Raw genomic sequence first — 20,241 nt, forward strand, 5'->3', positions numbered from 1 at the left:
TCATAAGAATGTGCACTGTACAATGTGGAATAAATTAGGCCATTCAAAACACGACAATGGTCAATTTCATGTTAGAGATACAGCGCGAAAACAAGCCCTTCGCCCACTGAGTCCCTGCCGACTAACCATCCTTGCATATTAACACTACACACACTAGGGACAATTTTACATTTATACAAAGCCAATTAACCTACAAATCTGTACGTCTTTGGAGTGTTGGAGGAAATCGAAGATCTCGGGGAAAACCCACACGGTCAAGGGGAGAACGTACAAACTCCGTACAGACAGCACCCGTAGTCGGGATCAAACCCGGGTCTGGCGCTGTAAGGCAGCAACTCTACCGCTGCTCCACCGTGTCGCCATGGTTGATTGGAATAAAACATTCCTCCTCTTTGAAGAGATCTTTGTTCTGTGTAAATAATCCAATTACTCCTGTAATTTTCATCCTCATACATGAGGTGTAATTCAGAGGTTTAAAATGCTCATTTCCCCTTTGGCTATTTTTGCTAAATTGGCATGCGGGAGTGTGCTGTGTAACTAAGTAACTAGTAAAAATTATGCTCCCTTTAATATAAATGTCCTGTGCTTAGGCTCAAAACCCACCGCAACAGATTTCAAGGGTCACACAGATGGAAGGGAAATTTGACCATTCTATGTAAAGATTTGCAATTGTCAGGTTGGAAGAACTCGGATTCAAATGGCAGCAATGATAGGAAAGTAAGGGGCTTCAGTAAGAGAGCCAAGAGTGTCATTTTTGTAGATTAAAGCTGAAGATAGATACAAAATGCTGGAGTAACTCAGCGGGACAGGCAGCATCTCTGGAGAGAAGGAATGGGATTACGTTTCGGGTCGAGACCCTTCAGACTAGATTAAGCTCACAGGTTGACAGTTGTACTATTTACATGGTTGAAGATTAATGCCATTATGAGCACCCATACACTCTTGTTGCCATCTCTGCACATGATATTTAAACTCCATTTCATTAAAAGCCATTTCCCATCTTCCACTTGTACATGTGCACTGGTCACTGGCATTGGTAAATGATGCTGGCCTCAGACAGGTAAGGGAAGACCCAAGCTCTTTCCTTTCAGCACTGAAAAATATTGGGGGGAAAAAACATCAGTAAGAAACTCGATCAGAATACCAAAGCACAGACTATACAACCTGATGAATAAATACAGAGATATTTGCACACACCCAATGTTGCCATAGAGGGAGTACAGGGAAGGTTCACCAGACTGATTCCTGGGATGGCAGGACTTTCATATGAAGAAAGACTGGATAGACTCGGCTTGTACTCGCTAGAATTTAGAAGATTGAGGGGGGATCTTATGGAAACTTACAAAATTCTTAAGGGGTTGGACAGGCTAGATGCAGGAAGATTGTTCCCGATGTTGGGGAAGTCCAGAACAAGGGGTCACAGTTTAAGGATAAGTGGGAAGTTTTTTAGGACCGAGATGAGAAAATCATTTTTTACACAAGAGTGGTGAACCTGGAACTCTGCCACAGAAGGTAGTTGAGGCCAGTTCATTGGATATATTTAAGAGGGAGTTAGATGTGGCCCTTGTGGCTAAAGGGATCAGGGGGTATGGAGAGAAGGCAGGTACAGGATACTGAGTTGGATGATCAGGCTCGAAGGGCAGAATGACCTACTCCTGCACCTATTTTCTATGTTCACACATCATTTGGCAGTTAATCAAACTGCTTCATCCAAGCCACTGGAACAAATTACTGCAAAGTAACAATTCTTCAACTTTGCAGATAAGATGATCATCTTTATTCTAAAGGATGGAAGTTAAATATCCCATTAAAGTCTCAGCTGCTAAAATGGAACTTTGCCCAACTTGCAGGAGTCTTCAATCTGTTGCTGCTTCTCTCCATTGTGCACTTTGGAATTATTTAATCTTTAATCATAACGACTACTGCACCTCCATCCCAACACTAATCTCACTGCCAACAAAGTTGTGGGAATGTACGTGTAAAATACCAGTTTGAAGATTGAATTGGAAAGGCTGGCTAGCTCGTAGATGCCAACAACGTTCCTTTAATGAAAACACAGATCCTGCTCTCATTGATTAGTACTGGTGTCAAGGGTTATGGGGAGAAGGCAGGAGAATGGGGAGAGATAGATCAGCCATGATTGAATAGCAGAGTAGACTTGATGGGCCAAATGGTCTAATTCTTCTATCACTTATGACCTTGCTCTACATTTTTTTGCTCCCTTTTAATTTTTTTTACAAACCCACTTCTCACAATTTAAAACCCCACCTCAAGGTTGTATGAACCATGTGAACATTGGAAAGGGCAGCACCAGTCACCCCTGCACTAAACTGATGCAGGAAAAATGGTCCCAACGTTGGGGGAGTCCAGAACCAGGGGCCACAATCTAAGAATAAAGGGGAGGTCATTTAAGACTGAGGTGAGAAAAAACTTTTTCACGCAGAGTTGCGAATTTGTGGAATTCTCCGCCTCAGAAGGCAGTGGAGGCCAATTCACTGAATTCACCAATTCACAGCCATGATCACAATGAATGATGGTGCTAGCTCGAAGGGTCGAATGGCCTCCTGCAACTATTCCTGTTAATATCTGGAGGGTAGATATGCCTACCTTTAGTGATGTAGAGGTAGAAAAAGTCGCAGTAGAAGATGGTTTGCACAGCACCAGACACCACAGCAATCTGATCAAAGAACCCTTCCGTCTGGTAACGCCAGATCCAGTTCCCGAGATACAGAGCCCGGTACACTCCCAGAAAGAACAGGTAGTGGGTGGTGATCGTCTCCGCTGCACCAGTCTTGGTGATCATGAAGAGCTGTGGCAGTATAGCAACCGATTCCAGGTAAATGGAAAATGTCCAAAATATCTGAAAAATAAAAGACAAGATGGAAAATATACACTTTTGTCCTGAAAGAACCTCTCAACAGAAAGAATGTCAAGGAACGTGCGAGGGTGAAACAGCTGAAAGCAAATTCACCCACATTAGACTGACTGAAGAGATGCCGAAAAGATTAACAAGCCAAATGAATTCAGAGAATGTAAGCAAGAAGTCAGATGTAACGCTGAGGCTCTATAAGGCGCTGGTCAGGCCGCATTTGTACTGCGAGCAAATCTGGGCCCCAGATCTGAGAAGGGATTGTGCTGGCTTTGTTGAGGGTCCAGATGAGGTTTACAAGAATGATTCCAGGAATGAGTGGGTTAGCATATGATGAGCGCTTGACAGCACTGGGCAGCTACTCGCTGGAGTTTAGAAGGTTGAGGGGGACCTCATTGTACAGAATTGTACAGAAAGGATGTTTCCATTGGTGGGAGAGTCTAGGACTAGAGGTCATAGCCTCAGAATGAAAGGGGCTGTTTTAGAAAGAGGTGAGTTGGAACTTCTTTAATCATTAGGTAGTCAATCTGTGGAACACATTGCCACTGAGGGCTGTGGCAGCCAAGTCAGTGGATATTTATAAGACAGAAATAGACATATTGATTAGAACGGGTGTCAAGGGTTATGGGGAGAAGGCAGGAAAATTGGATTAGGAGGCTGAGATCAGCCATGATTGGATGGCGGAGTAGACTCGATGGGCCGAATGGCCTAATTCTACTCCGATAACTTGTGAAGTCATGTTCATAGAACTTTTTTTTATTTTATTTTTTATTTTAATCAAAAATATTTATTCAAATATTAAAATAGTATTTACAATACAATAAAACAAAACACCACCATAATACAAGATGAACAAATATGCTAAGCAACTGCTAAACAACTATATTACAATCCTTGTCCAGGATACATTCAACCCCCCTCGGTGCCCAGCGGTCCCGGAACTCCCTCAGGGTGCCCGTAGACAGGGAGTATTCCGTTTCCATCCGCACCCGGGCACGGACGTATCCCCGGAAAGGGGGCAGGCAGCCGGCTCGGGTAGAGCCCTCCACCGCCTTGACTCACGGATGGCCAGCTTGGCCAGGCCCAGGAGCAACCCAACCAGGACATCTTCAGCCCTACCCTCTCCCCTACGCACAGGGTGTCCAAAGATGAGGATGGTGGGTGAAAAATGCAGCCAGAAGGCAAGGAGCAGCCCCTTTAGATATTCAAACAGTGGCTGCAGCCTCACGCACTCCATGTACACGTGGTACACAGACTCTTCCAGCCCGCAAAAGTGGCAGGCGGCTGGCGAGTCTGTGAACCGCGAGAGAAACAGGTTGCAGGGAACACCTCGATGCAATACCCTCCACCCCAGGTCCCCAATGTAGAGGGGGAGAATCCCTACATAGAGGGACCCCCACCGTGGGCCCCCCTCGCGACCGGAAGGCAACACTGACCGCCACTTAGTGTCTGGACAGTGGATCAGGGCGAGGAAGTGCAGAGTTTGGAGGAGGAGCCTGTACAGGACACGCCTCCCTGCGTCTCGGAGGGAGACGAATGGTGTCGAGGAAAGGCGGCTCAAGTTGTGTGGGACCGGATCCCGGGATGGATTACGGCGCCTGGGTCCGATGAGTACTTCCGGCTGAGCGGGGGCTTGCTCAACCACAAGTACTCCACACGTTTGAGCCCCCCCGTCACCCGGTGGGGCGGGACAAGGACCGGCTGCTCTCACGCACGGGCCGTCACCCTCCGCCGGCGGAGGGGGGGCCCGGTCAACGGCAACCAGGTTCCAGACTCTCAACAAGTCCCTGTAGAAGCCAGGCATCCCCATCAGGACCGGTTCATAGAACTTTGGTAGGTTGCACTTGGAGAATTGCATACAGTTCTGATTCTCCCATCGCAGGAAGTATGGAGGCTTTGAGAAGGTGCAGAAGGGAGTTTACCATGATGTATTAGAGAGGGTAAACTAGAAGAGGAGGTTGGACAAAGCTGGATTGGTTTCAGTGGAATTTCAGAGGATGAGGGGAAATCTGATAGAGGAATATAAAATTATGTGATACAAAAGTGAGTGGTTTTGCAGATAGTGAAGATGGTTGTGAAAGATTGCAGCAGGATCTGGATCAATTGGCCAGGTATGCTGAGGAATGGTTGATGGAATTTAATACAGAGAAGTGTGAGGTGTTGCATTTTGGGACGTCGAACAAGGGCAGGACCTACACGGTAAATGGTCGGCCTCTGGGGAGTGTTGTAGAACAGAGGGATCTAGGAGTACAGGTGCATGGTTCCTTGAAGGTCGAATCGCAGGTAGATAAGGTGGTCAAAAAGGCTTTTGGCACTTTGGCCTTCATCAGTCAGAGTATTGAGTATAGAAGTTGGCAGGTCATGTTGCAGTTGTATAAGACGTTGGTGAGACCGCATTTAGAATATTGTGTTCTGTTCTGGGCACCATATTATAGGAAAGATATTGTCAAGCTTGAAAGGGTTCAGAAAAGATTTTACGAGGATGTTGCCAAGACTTGAGGGTGTGAGCTATAGGGAGAGAGGTTGAGTAGTCTGGATCTCTATTCCATGGAGTGCAGGAGGATGAGGGGGTATAGAGGTGTACAAAATCATGAGAGGAATAGATCGGGTAGATGCAAAGAGTTTCTTGCCCAGAGTAGGGGAATCGAGGACCAGAGGACATAGGTTCAAGGTGAAGGGGAAAAGATTTAATAGGAATCCGAGGGGTAACTTCTTCAAACAAAGGGGGGTGGGTGTATGGAACAAGCTGCCAGAGAAGGTAGTTGAGGCTGGGACTATCCCATCGTTTAAGAAACAGTTAGACAGGTACATGAATAGGACAGGTTTGGAGGGATGTGGACCAAGCGCAGGCAAGTGGGACTAGTGTAGCTGGGACATTGTTGGCCAGTGTGGGCAAGTTGGGCCGAAGGGCCTGTTTCCACACTGTATCACTTTATGACTCTAATTACTTAAATCTAGTTAATGAATATGTCGTTTAATTCCACAGCTGCAGTAGTGAGAGATGAACTGCTGGTTCGGTAACAATTGTGGCTATTGTTCCCCATGGCTCCTTCCCAGTACTTAAGGCCAGTAACATTTTCTGCTGTGTAGGCAGGAACTGCACATGCTGGTTTACACTGAAGACAACACCCAAAATGCTGGAGTAACTCAGCGGGACAGGCAGCATCTCTGGAGAGAAGGAATGGGTGTCGTTTCGGGTGGAGACCCTTCTTCACATTGAGGGTCAGGGGAGAGGGAAACTAGAGATATGGAGGGGTAAGGTGTGAAAATGACAGATCAAAGCAGATGATGTTCAAAGCAAATGTAGAAAGGTTCATTTGGTGCTGCCAGGTTTGCTCGAGTTAATAATAGTCTGGATCATATATTTTCTATGTCTGCATCTTGTCTACTTTACCACTGGTCCAATCCACTACTACACAATTCTGTACAAAGTCTGACCTAATCCACTTGTCATCCCTGGTGCCAGGAACTATCCCGCAAACATCAAACTTAAGTTTGTTAGCAAAGTCAAATGGAAAGACTAAGGTATTCTGACTGTGAGCAAAGCTCCTGTTGTACACACAGTATTCCTTCAGTGCAAGGGTGACTGAGGGTTTGTAGGGAACATTTGTGAATGATCACAGGAAGTTAAGCAATGATTTCCCTGTCCTCTAGCCTTTTAGAAACATAGACAATAGGTGCAGCAGTAGGCCATTCGGCCCTTCATGCCAGCACCGCCATTCAATATGGTCATGGCTGATCATCCAAAATCAGTACCCCGTTCCTGCTTTAACCCCATATCCATTGATTCCGTTAACCCCAAGAGCTAAATCTAACTCCCTCTTGAAAACATCCAGTGAATTGGCCTCCACTGCCTTCTGTGGCAGTGAATTCCACAGATTCACAACTCTCTGGATGAAAAAGTTTTACCTCATCTCAGTCCTATATGGCCTACCCCCTATTCCTAAACTGTGACCCCTGGTTCTGGACTCCCCCAACATCAGGAACATTTTACCTGCATCTAGCCTGTCCAATCCCTTAAGAATTTTATATGTTTCTATAAGATTCCCTCTCATCCTTCTAAATTCCAGTGAATATAAGCCCAGTCGACCCATTCTTTATCATATCATATGCTAGTCCCGCCATCCCGGGAATTAACCTGATGAACCTACGTTGCACTCCCTCAATAGCAAGAATGTCCTTCCTCAAACTAGGAGACCAAAAGTGGCTATTTCCTCCATTTTCAAAGTGACGTTTCATCTTGCTAGTCTTTAGGAGACTGAAAGTTGTCACCTTCAGCCCCAATGTAACGCCAAGGCACACACCACGGATCCTAATCCCATTTTTCAATCGTTCATCCTTTCTATTCTGTGTTGGATTTCTTAATTTTGTTCCTTCATTGCCAAGACCACTTGTCATCTAATCAACCCTACTTTATCCCAACTGCAGGATCTGTTGATACTTTTTATCTTACATTCCCCGGACCTAATAATGTTGATGTCTCCTGGCCAATCCATCATCCTCATGCCTTCTACACATTCCGGCTGCAGTCCACCACACCGAGCCACCCATCACCTTGCTTCAGTTTAGTTTAGAGATACAGCGTGGAAACAGGGCCTGCGTTTGGTCCACATCCCTCCAAACCTGTCCTATTCATGTACAGTGCCCTCCTGTTTCTTAAATGTTGGGATAGTCCCGGCCTCAACTACCTCCTCTGGCAGATTGTTCCATCCACCCAACACCCTTTGTGTGAAAAAGTTACCCCTCAGATTCCTATCAAATCATTTCCCCTTCACCTTAAACCTATGTCCTCTGGTCCTCGATTCACCTACTCTGGGCAAGAGACTCTGTACATCTACCCAATCTATTCCTCTCATGATCTCAGTATAAGAGAATAGAGTCCCAGACTACTCAACCTCTCCCTATAGCTCACACCCTCTAGCCCTGGCAACATCCTTGTAAATCTGTATCCATTCCAGCATGACAACATGGTTCCCAGAACTGAACACAGACTCTAAATGCATTAACTTCTTATACAACTGCAACTTCTGTACCAGCTCAGGAGAACGACCAGGGCATCAAATTCAGACCAAGAACAATCGCTCACTCTCTGGTCGACACCCCCACACCCTCTCCCTGACCCACACCCACTGACCAACATCCAACCTGACCAACTCGCCCCCATCCTCCCTTGGTCAACCCGCCCCATCTTCTCCCCGGTCATAAGGAATAGTAGAATTAAGCCATTCGGCCCATCAAGTCTACTCCGCCATTCAATCATGGCTGATCTATCTCTCCCTCCTAATCCCATATTCTCCTGCCTTCTCCCCGACCACTTGGTCAACATCACCCCCTCCCCCCCCCCCACCCCCGCCATCCCTCCCCCTGATCAATATCCTCACCACTCACCCACTGGCCAACAGGCCCAACATGACCACAGCTCCATTGGACAGGTCACTTCAGTCGCTAGAGCAACATGAACCACACCCCTGAGGCAGAAGCTCAATTCCAACACCCGGTGTGAACATGAATGCACGAGGAGCTTCTGGAGTGGTACTTGTCTAGTGGAGTCCACGCTCCTTGCCTCAATGCTCCACACCTCCACACTCCATGCCTCCACACCTCCACACTCCATGCCTCCACACTCCATGCCTCCACACTCCATGCCTCAACGCTCCATGCCTCCACACCTCCACACTCCATGCCTCAACACTCCACACCTCCACACTCCATGCCTCAACGCTCCACACCTCCACACTCCATGCCTCCACACTCCATGCCTCCACACCTCCACACTCCATGCCTCCACACTCCATGCCTCCACACTCCACACCTCCACACTCCATGCCTCCACACTCCATGCCTCCACACCTCCACACTCCATGCCTCCACACTCCATGCCTCCACACTCCATGCCTCAACGCTCCATGCTTCCACAGGTGGAAAGGCTGGAAAGTGCCCGCCACCTCACACACTAATCGACCTCATCTGACCATCCGTTCATCCCGAACGAATGAAACAGCTTGAGATTCCCACAGTGGACTCACCGGCCACGCACGCAGGTCATCCCCGGCCCCAGGCCACAGACGATGTGTTGTTATGGGATTGATTTCACTTGTATCATCCTTGGAACAGTGCCTGACTGAATCCAGCAATCAAAGCTGTGCATGACAATAGACAATAGGTGCAGGAGTAGGCCATTCGGCCCTTCGAGCCAGCACCGCAATACACTGTGATCATGGCTGATCATCCCCAATCAGTACCCCGTTCCTGCCTTCCCCCCATATCCCCTGACTCCGCTATTTTTAAGAGCCCCATCTAGCTCTCTCTTGAAAGCATCCAGAGAACCTCCCACTGAGCTAGAGAATTCCACAGACTCACCACTCTCTGTGAGAAAAAGTGTTTCCTCGTCTCCGTTCTAAATGGCTTACTCCTTATTCTTAAACTGTGGCCCCTGGTTCTGGATTCCCCCAACATCGGGAACATGTTTCCTGCCTCTAGCGTGTCCAAACCCTTAACAGTCTTATATGTTTCAATGAGATACCCTCTCATCCTAAACTCCAGAGTGTACAAGCCCAGCCGCTCCATTCTCTCAGCATATGACAGTCCCACCATCCCGGGAATTAACTTTGTAAACCTACGTTGCACTCCCTCAATAGCAAGAATGTCCTTCCTCAAATGGTTTCAAGCAATTCAAGAAAGATTGAGGATTTTATCTCATGGAGGATATTACAGCAAAGAACAGGATCAACAGCCAACAGTCGGCCAACAGCCTTGCCAAACATAATGCCCAGATAAACTGTGTAACAAGGAACTGCAGATGCTGGTTTGATCTGAAGATAAATAAAAAAAGCTGGAGTAACTCAGCGGGACAGGCAGCATCTCTGGTGAGAGGAAATGGGTGACGTTTCGGGTCGAGACCCTTCTCGACCTGAAACGTCACCCATTCCTTCTTTGCAGAGATGCTGCCTGCCCATGCCAAGCTAAACTAATTATATTAGTATGCACATGACTCTTCCCCCTCCATTCTCTGCATATCCATGTGCCAATACGAAAGCCTCTTCAGCCCCTTGGCTTGGCTTCTGCCGAGATTCACCCCAGAAATCCAATCATTGGGCTCAGGCACCAGTGAGGCAGAAGCAGAAATACTATTTCCACAAAGGGCGGCGTGGTGGAGCAGCGGTAGAGTTGCTGCCAGAGACCCGGGTTCGACGCTGACTACGGGTGCTGTCTGTACGGAGTTTGTACGTTCTCCACGTGACCTTCGTGGGTTTTCTCCGGGTGCTCCGGTTTCCTCCCACAATCCAAAGACGTGCAGGTTTGTAGGATAATGGACTTCAGTAAAATTGTAAATTGTCCCTGGTGTGAGTGGGGTAGTGTTAGTGTGCGGGGATCGCTGGTCGGCACGGACTCAGTGGGCCGAAGGGCCTGTTCCCGTGTTGTATCTCTAAACTAAACCAGCTCCACAGTTTCCCCCTAAACCCGTGACCCTCAGTGCCATGGGAGCAGGCGAGCACCATCGCCTGCAGGTTCCCCTCCTGGTCACACACAATTGGGACTTGGACACCCATCTCTCCTTTCCCATGACTGGATCTGTACCCTGCCACCCTCCCCATCAGCACTGGGTCCACCTCCCTGCAAAGAGCAGCTGTGTTTCCAAGCGGCCCACAGCCAGCACCTGTTCCTGACATTTAGACTAGTGGGTCGGAAGGAACTGCAGATATAGACACAAAATGCTGGAGTAACTCAGCGGGACAGGCGGCGTCTCTGGAGAGAAGGAATGGGTGACTTTTTGAGTCGAGACCCTTCTTCAGGCTGATGTCAGGGGTGAGGGAGATACATGGATAAGGAAGTGTAAGGTGTGAAAATAGGACAAAGGGAATGGAGATCAAGGACAATGTAGAATTGTTAGCTGGGAGAAGTTAACAACAACAAAGCAAACAGAGATAAAATGTAGTCGGAGACAGTAAGACTGGTCAAAGAACTGGGAAGGGGGAGGGATGGAGAGGGAGGGAAAACATGGGTTACTTGAAGTTAGAGAAGTCAATGTTCACACCGCTGGGGTGTAAGCTGCCCAAGCGAAATATGAGGTGCTGTTCCTCCAATTTGTGTTGGGCCTCACTCTGACAACGGAGGAGGCCCAGGATAGAAAGGACAGAGTGGGAATGGGAGGGGGAGTTGAAGTGTTTAGCAACCGGGAGTTCAGGTAGGTTTAGGCGGACTGTGCGGAGGTGTTCAGCAAAACGATCGCCGAGCCTGCGCTTGGGCTCGCCGATATATAGGAGCCCACGCCTGGAACAGCGGATGTAGTAGATGAGGTTGGAGGAGGTGCAAGTGAACCTCTGCCTCACCTGGAAAGGACTGTCGGGGCCCTTGGACGGAGTCAAGGGAGGGGGTATAGGGACAGGTGTTGCATCTCCTGTGGTTGCAGGGGAAAGTTAGACTAGTGCGTTCAGTTTTGGTCACCATGTTAAGAATTCATGTGATAGGAGCAGAATTAGGCCATTCGGCCCATCAAGTCTACTCCGCCATTCAATCATTGCTGATCTATCTTTCCCTCTTGATCCCATTCTCCTGCCTTCTCCCCGTAACCCCTGACATCCGTACTAATCAAGAATCTATCAATCACCGCCTTAAACACATCCATTAACTCCACAACCTTCTGTGGCAAGCAATTCCACAGATTCACCACCCTCTGACTAAATAATTTTCTCCTCATCTCCTTCCTAAAGGAACATCCTTTAATTCTGAGGCCGTAAACTCTGGTCCTAGACTCTCCCACCAGTGGAAACATCCTCTCCACATCCATTCGATCCAGGCCTCTATAGGAAAGGGTGGTCAAGCTGGAAAGGGTTCAGAGAAGATTTACGAGGATTTTGCCGGGACTTGAGGGCCTGAGCTACAGGGAGAGGTTGAGCAAGCTAGGATTCTATTCCTTGGAGCGCAGGAGAATGAGGGGTGATCTTATAGAGGTGTACAAAATCATGAGAGAAATAGATCAGGTAGACGCACAGTCTCTTGCCCAGAGTTGGGGAATCGAGGACCAGAGGACAGCTTCAAGGTGAAGGGGAAAAGATTTAATAGGAATCTGAGGGGTAACTTTTTCATACAATGGGTGGTGGGTGTATGGAACGAGCTGCCAGAGGAGGTAGTTGAGGCTGGGACTATCACGTTTTAAGAATAAAGGGTAAGCCATTTAGAACGGAGACAAGGAAACACTTTTTCTCACAGAGAGTGGAATTCTCTGCCTCAGAGGGCGGTGGAGGCAGGTTCTCTGGATGCTTTCAAGAGAGAGCAGGATAGGGCTCTTAAAGATAGCGGAGTCAGGGGATAGGGGGAAAAGGCAGGAACGGGGTATTGATTGGGGATGATCAGCCATGATCACATTGAATGGCGGTGCTGGCTTGAAGGGCCGAATGGCCTCCTCCTGCACCTATTGTGTATTGTTTTAAGAAATATTCAGACAGGTACATGGACAGAACAGGTTTGGAGGGATATGGGCTAAATGGGGGCAAGGTGGGACTAGTGTAGCTGGGACATTGTTGGTCATTGTCGGCAAGTTGGGCCGAAGGGCCTGTTTCCACACTGTATCACTCTATGACTCTATGAAGGGCCTGTTTCCACACTGTATCACTCTATGACTACAAGGGGCAAGGGCGGTGGGCCGGCGGAGACGGGGAAAGCTGCTCTCACCTCCAGGGGGGCGGTGTCGTGGTTCACCAGGAAGGACAATCCAGCCACGGGGACCAGGATAAACTCCACACGGAACGTGTCATTCTCCCGGTCGAAGGTTGAGCTGTACCTCATGTAGATCAGGTAGATGGTGATGTAGGCGCTGAGCAGAAAAATAATCTGGAAAGCAAGTTGTAATACGTTTAGTTTAGAGATACCACGCAGAAACAGGCCCTTCGGCCCACCAAGTCCGTGCCGACCAACGGTCACCCAGTACACTAGCACTACACAAACCAGGGACAATTTACAATTTTACTGAAGGCAATTAACCTACAAATCATTACATCTTTGGAATGTGGGAGGAACCCGGAACACCTGGAGAAAACCCACCTGGTCATGGGGAGAAACTCCGTACAGACAGTACCCGTAGTCAGGATCGAACCCGGGTCTCCGACGCTGTAAGGCAGCAACTCTACCGCTGCCCCACTGTGCCGCCCCTGGCGGATGGAGTTACCGTCAGGTGAGATCAATAGCATAGGGTTCCCAAATATTTACTTGGAGAACTATTTGGTTCATCCAGGTCTGGGTGCTGAAGAAGCAAGGTCTGGGGGTCAGGGGTTACGGGGAGAAGGCAGGAGAATGGGGGATAGGAGGGAGAGATAGATCAGCCATGATTGAATGGCAGTAGACTAGATGGGCCGAATGGCCTAATTCTGCTGTTGTCACCAAGTCGAGTAGTTGAGAGCAGAAGAAGTCAAGTGAAGAGTGTTTAACTGTCGTATGTACCAACAACGGAACGATTACATTCATGCTTGCTCCAGCATAACAGGCCTGTACATGCAACACACACAGGTCATGTATAATGATGCAAGCCATTTAGAACGGAGACCAGGAAACACTTTTTCTCACAGAGAGTTGTGAGTCTGGAATTCTCTGCCTCAGGTGGAGGCCGGTTCTCTGGATGCTTTCAAGAGAGAGCTAGATAGGGCTCTTAAAGATAGCGGAGTCAGGGGATATGGGGAGAAGGCAGGAACGGGGTACTGATTGGGGATGATCAGCCATGATCACATTGAATGGCGGTGCTGGCTCGAAGGGGCGAATGGCCTACTCCTGCACCTATTGTCTATAATAAAAAATATCACTAAATTAATAACATAACTACTTCAAGAACCAAAGTCCTTAGTGAAGCCAAAGACAGTTCTTAGTTGTGTTCAGTGGGCGGTGTTCAGGAGACTGGGATGAAACTGTTCTTGAACTTGGGGGTCATGGCTTTCAGGCTTCTGGACCTTCTTCCCATTAGTAGGAGTGAGATGAGAGTGTGGTCAGGGTGGTGTGGGAGAGTGAACCGGGGTAATGCCTCACGGTCGGCTGCAGGGGGCGCCCCCGGGACACAAAGATGGCCGGGCGAGGAGAGGCGAGGAGAGGCGAGGAGAGGAGAGGGACGTCGGTTCACGGGAACTGCTCCAGTATATCGAGCGAGCGGACCAACTGGACTTTGGACTTCCCCATAGTTGTCTCAGGAACTCACTGAGGCTGTGGACTTGGAGCCAGGAATGGCGACGCCCGCATGTGTAATATATTAGGAGTACAAGTGCATGGTTCCTTGAAGGTTGAGTCGCAGGTAGATAAGGTGGTCAAAAAGGCTTGTGGTACATTGGCCTTCATCAGTCAGACGATTGAGTATGGCAGCTGCAAGGTCATGTTGCAGTTGTATAAAATGTTGGTGAGACCGTATTTAGAATATTGTAGGTAGACAAAAATGCTGGAGAAACTCAGTGGGTGCGGCAGCATCTATGGAGCGAAGGAAATAGGCAACGTTTCGGGTCGAGACCCTTCTTCAGACTGATGTGAGGGTGGGGGGGGCGGGAAGAAGAAAGGAAGAGGTGGAGCCAGTGGGCTGTGGGAGAGCTGAGAAGGGGAGGAGACAGTTGGGACTACCTGAAATTAGAGAAGTCAATGTTCATACCGCTGGGGTGTAAACTACCCAAGCCAAATATGAGGTGCTGCTCCTCCAATTTACGGTGGTCCTCATTCTGGCCATGGAGGAGGCCCAGGACAGATAAGTTGGATTCGGAATGGGAGGTGGAGTTGAAGTGCTGAGCCACCGGGAGATCAGGTTGGTTAATGCGAACCGAGCGGAGGTGTTGGGCGAAGCGATCGCCAAGCCTGCGCTTGGTCTCACCGATGTAGAGCAGCTGACACCTAGAGCAGCGGATGCAATAGATGAGGTTGGAGGAGATGCAGGTGAACCTCTGCAGCACCTGGAAAGACTGCTTGGGTCCTTGGATGGAGTCAAGGGGGGAGGTAAAGTGATAAGTGTAGCATTTCTTGCAGTCGCAAGGGAAAGTGCCCGGAGTTCTGGGCACCATGTTATAGGAAAAATGTTGCCAAGCAGAAAAAGGTACAGACAAGATTTACAAGGATGTTGCCAGGACTAGATAATGTGACCTAGTGGGAGAGGTTGAGCGGGCTGGGACTCTGTTCCCTGGAGCGCAGGAGGATGAGGGGTGATCTTATAGAGGTGTATAAAATCATGAGAGGATTAGATCAGGTGGATGCACACAGTCTCTTGCCCAGAGTAGGAGAATCGAGGACCAGAGGACATGGGTTTAAGGTGAAGGGGAGAAGATTTAATAGGAATCTGAGGAGCAACTATTTCACACAAATGGTGGTGGGTGTATGGAACAAGCTGCCAGAGGAGGCTGGGACTATCCCAACGTTTAAGAAACAGTTAGATAGGTACATGGACAGGAAAAGATTTAGAGGGATATATGGACCAAGCGCAGGCAGGTGGGACTAGTGTAGCTGGGACATTGTTGGCCGGTGTGGGCAAGTAGGGCCGAAGGGCCTGTTTCCACACTGTATCACTCTATGACTCTATATGCATGAAGGATTTAGAAACATAGAAATTAGGTGCAGGAGTAGGCCATTCGGCCCTTCGAGCCTGCACCGCCATTCAATATGATCATGGCTGATCATCCAACTCAGTATCCCGTACCTGCCTTCTCTCCATACCCTCTGATCCCCTTAGCCACAAGGGCCACATCTAACTCCCTCTTAAATATAGCCAATGAACTGGCCTCGACTACCCTCTGTGGCAGGGAGTTCCAGAGATTCACCACTCTCTGTGTGAAAAAAGTTCTTCTCATCTCGGTTTTAAAGGATTTCCCCCTTATCCTTAAGCTGTGACCCCTTGTCCTGGACTTCCCCAACATCGGGAGCAATCTTCCTGCATCTAGCCTGTCCAACCCCTTAAGAATTTTGTAAGTTTCTATAAGATCCCCTCTCAATCTCCTAAATTCTAGAGAGTATAAACCAAGTCTATCCAGTCTTTCTTCATAAGACAGTCCTGACATCCCAGGAATCAGTCTGGTGAACCTTCTCTGCACTCCCTCTATGGCAATAATGTCCTTCCTCAGATTTGGAGACCAAAACTGTACGCAATACTCCAGGTGTGGTCTCACCAAGACCCTGTACAACTGCAGTAGAACCTCCCTGCTCCTATACTCAAATCCTTTAGCTATGTAAGCTAACATACCATTCGCTTTCTTCATTGCCTGCTGCACCTGCATGCCCACTTTCAATGACTGGTGTACCATGACACCCAGGTCTCACTGTGCATAGACACAAAAAGCTGGAGTAACTCAGCGGGGCAGGCAGCATCTCTGGAGAAAAGGAATGGGTGACATTTCGGGTCGAGACCCTTCAGCAGGTTCTGTGCAGTTGCATACGTGACCAATGAAGTAGCATGAACCATTACTGGGAGACAGCAGCGGGCTCCAAGTCCACAGCCTCAGTGAACTCCTGAGACATCTATGGGGATGTTTAATTTAGTTTAGAGATTCAGCACGGAAACAGCCCCTTCGGCCCACCGAGTCCACACCGACCAGCGATCCCCGCACACTAACACTATCTACACACAGTATGGACAGATTACTATCTAAATGGCATCAAGTTGGGAAAAGGGGAAGTACAACGGGATCTGGGGGTCCTTGTTCATCAGTCAATGAAAGTAAGCATGCAGGTACAGCAGGCAGTGAAGAAAGCGAATGGCATGTTGGCCTTTATAACAAGAGGAATCAAATATAGGAGCAAAGAGATCCTTCTGCAGTTGTACAGAGCCCTAGTGAGACCACACCTGGAGTATTGTGTGCAGTTTTGGTCCCCTAATTTGAGGAAGGACATTCTTGCTATTGAGAGAGTGCAGCGTAGGTTTACAAGGTTAATTCCCAGGATGGCGGGACTGTCATATGCTGAGAGAATGGAGCAGCTGGGCTTGTACACTCTGGAGTTTAGAAGGATGAGAGGGTATCTCATTGAAACATATAAGATTGTTAAGGGTTTGGACACGCTAGAGGCAGGAAACAAGTTACCGATGTTTGGGGAGTCCAGAACCAGGGGCCACAGTTTAAGAATAAGGGGTAAGTCATTTAGAACGGAGACGAGGAAACACTTTTTCTCACAGAGTTGTGAGTCTGTGGAATTCTCTGCCTCAGAGGGCGGTGGAGGCAGGTTCTCTGGATGCTTTCAAGAGAGAGCTAGATAGGGCTCTTAAAAATAGCGGAGTCAGGGAGAAGGCAGGAACGGGGTACTGATTGGGGATGATCAGCCATGATCACATTGAATGGCGGTGCTGGCTCGAAGGGCCGAATGGCCTACTCCTGCACCTATTGCCTATTGTCTATTGACAAATTATAATTTTTACCAAAGCCAATGAACCTGTAAACCTGTATGAGTGGGAGGAATCCGGAGCACCCGGAGAAAACCCACGCAGGTCACGGGGAAAACGTACAAACTCCGTACAGACAGCTCCGTTGGTCAGGATCGAACCCGGATCCCTGGTGCGGTGAGGCTGCAACTCTACCGCTACTCCACCTGGGCCAAACGAGGAGAAGCTCAATCCCTCGCTGGCAAGGGTGGAATGTAGGGTGTGTAAAATGGGCAGGGTGCTGGAGTAACTCAGCGGATCAGGCAGCAAACTCTGGAGAACATGGGCAGGTGACGTTTTGAATTGGGACCCTCCTTCAGTTTGATTGTGTGTGTGTGTGCGTGGAGGGGGATTAAGCTGGAATGTGTGGGTGGGGAGGGGGGGGGGGGAGGGGGTAGATTCTCCCCCAACCACAACCGTTTGCCTTCTTTACATCTTTAGCCTTTGTCACTTGCTCCACCCATCTGCCAATCTTCACCTCCCTTGCCAGGAGTTAACCCGCCCCCACCTCTCTTTTACAGTGTTCTCCCCCCCACTACAATCCGTCCGAAGCAGGGTCCCGACCCGAAACACTGTCTGTCATTCCCTCCGCACACGCTGCCCGACCTGCTGAGTTATTCCATCACTTTGTGCTTTTTGCTCCAGGTTCCACCGTCTGCAGTTCCTTGTGTCTTCATGTGGGTAAAGGCGGGAATGTGGACAGCCACGTCAGCCCTGCCCGTGATTAAGTTGTCAGTTGCTGAACCACACACAGCCTGGCCTCCCCTCCTGGTGAACTGGTACTACACACACACAGCCTGGCCTCCCCTCCTGGTGAACAAGTACTACACACACACAGCCTGGCCTCCCCTCCTGGTGAACTGGTACTACACACACAGACATATCGCATGTGCCCACACCCACACACACATACACACCCATGAACACGCATGCACGCACACGCATGCGGGCGCGCATACATACACACCCAAACACAGACCCACACGCAAACACCCACACACACACAACCCATTCCCCCCCCCCTCCCCACACTGCACCCCACTGATCATTGCCTCCACCATAGAAACATAGACAATACGTGCAGGAGGAGGCCATTCGGCCCTTCGAGCCAGCGCCACCATTCATTGTGATCATGGCTGATCGTCCCCAATCAATAACCCGTGCCTGCCTTCTCCCCATATCCCTTGACTCCACTAGCCCCTAGAGCTCTATCTAACTCTCTCTTAAATCCATCCAGTGACTTGGCCTCCACTGCCCTCTGTGGCAGGGAATTCCACAGATTCCACCAGTGTACCAGGCTCAGTGGTGCCTCGCTGTGTTTGCCCGACCGACCCACGCCTCCCTCCGTACCTTCATGGCGGTGTTGTAGACGGAGATAAATGAGGTGAATAAGTCCAGGTAGCGAGTGGTGAACACCAAGGCAAAGAGGAGCTGACTCTTCCCGGAGATACCTGCGGTTGGGCAGCAGCAGATCAGGCACGTCCCGCTAGCCCCGACCCCCTCCCCACATCCCATCCCCGCTCCCCACCCCCACATCCCCCTCACCCCGACCCCCCTCCCCACATCCCATCCCCCTCCCCTCCCCCACATCCCATCCCCCTCCCCTCCCCCACATCCCGACCCCCTCCCCACATCCCATCCCCGCTCCCCACCCCCACATCCCCCTCACCCCGACCCCCCTCCCCGCTCCCCTCCCCCACACCCCGACCCCCTCCCCACATCCATCCCCCTCCCCTCCCCCACATCCCCCTCACCCCGACCCCCCTCCCCTCCCCCACGCCTCGACCCCCCTCCCCACATCCCATCCCCACTCCCCACATCCCATCCCCCACATCCCCCTCACCCCCGACCCCCTCCCCACTCCCCTCCCCACTCCCCACATCCCATCCCCCTCACCCCGACCCCCCTCCCCGCTCCCCTCCCCCACATCCCATCCCCCTCCCCTCCCCCACACGCCCCACTCACCCCGACCCCCCTCCCCTCCCCCACACCCTGACCCCCCTCCCCACATCCCATCCCCGCTCCCCCCCCCACGTCTAACTCACCCGACCCCCCTCCCCACATCCCCTCCCCACGTCTCGCTCTCCCCTCATCGCCCCCCCTCCCCCGACTTACACTCCCCCCCCCCGCCCTGACCCAAACCCCCTCCCCACACACCCTCTTCCATGCCCCCCTCCCTCACTCCCCACCCTCCTCCCCATCACTCTCACTCGCACATTCTCCCCTCGCCTTGTCCCCCTCCCCCCCTCACTCTCCCTCATTCCCACTTCCCTTCACTCCTCCTTTCCCTCATTTCACCTCTCCCTCCCTCCCTCCCCCGGCCTTCCCCTCCCCTCCCCTTCCACTTCTTCCCTCTCCCCCAGTTCTCACTTTCACTGTAATTTCCATCTCTCACCCCCTCCCTGTCTTTCCCTCTCCCCCTGCCATCTCTCCTCTCCCCTCTCCTTCCTCTCCCCTCTCCCCCCTCCTCTCCCCTCTCCCCTCTCTCTCCTCTCCTCTCTCCCCTCTCTTTCCTCTCCTCTCCTCCCTCTCTCCCCCCCTCTCTCCCCCCTCTTTCCCTCCCTATCTCTCTCTCTCTCTCTCTCTATCACACTTTCACTCACTCACTCACTCATTCTCACACTCTCCCTCTCCTCTCTCTCCCTCTCCCCCCTGCCCTCTATCATTCTCTCCCCCCTCTCCCTCTCATCTCCCCCTCTTTCTCTCCTCTCTCTCTCTATCACACTTTCACTATCACACTCTCCCTCTCCCTCTCCTCTCATTCACTCTCCCCCCTCTATCCCCCTCTCCCCTGCCCTCACCGGCACAGGACTTGGTGCTGTACATCTTGGCGAGCAGGATGAGGATGGCGAAGAGGTGGGACAGGTCCCCGGACAGACGGAACACGTTCATGGCGCCCGGACTCTGGACACAAACTTGCCCCAAACTCTGAGCGAACTTGGCGGCGGCGGCAGCAGCTTCTCCCCGGTGACGTGGCCGCTCCTCCAGCTCCAGCCCCCGCCCACAGCACAGA

General features: G+C 50.4%; 1 protein-coding gene across 1 annotated transcript; it reads right to left on the reverse strand.

The window, feature by feature from the left end:
- Positions 1-546: 546 nt before the first annotated feature.
- Positions 547-20,241, reverse strand: kdelr3 (KDEL endoplasmic reticulum protein retention receptor 3). Its single transcript, XM_033013557.1, has 5 exons — positions 20,030-20,241; positions 18,579-18,679; positions 12,542-12,700; positions 2,608-2,860; positions 547-1,093 (listed from the first exon to the last, which is right to left on the reverse strand). The coding sequence occupies exons 1-5, from the start codon at positions 20,118-20,120 to the stop codon at positions 1,053-1,055; spliced, it is 645 nt and encodes a 214-aa protein (XP_032869448.1). The 5' UTR covers positions 20,121-20,241; the 3' UTR covers positions 547-1,052.

This window comes from Amblyraja radiata, chromosome 38 (genome assembly GCF_010909765.2).
Source record: "Amblyraja radiata isolate CabotCenter1 chromosome 38, sAmbRad1.1.pri, whole genome shotgun sequence".
NCBI classification, from domain to species: Eukaryota; Metazoa; Chordata; class Chondrichthyes; order Rajiformes; family Rajidae; genus Amblyraja; species Amblyraja radiata.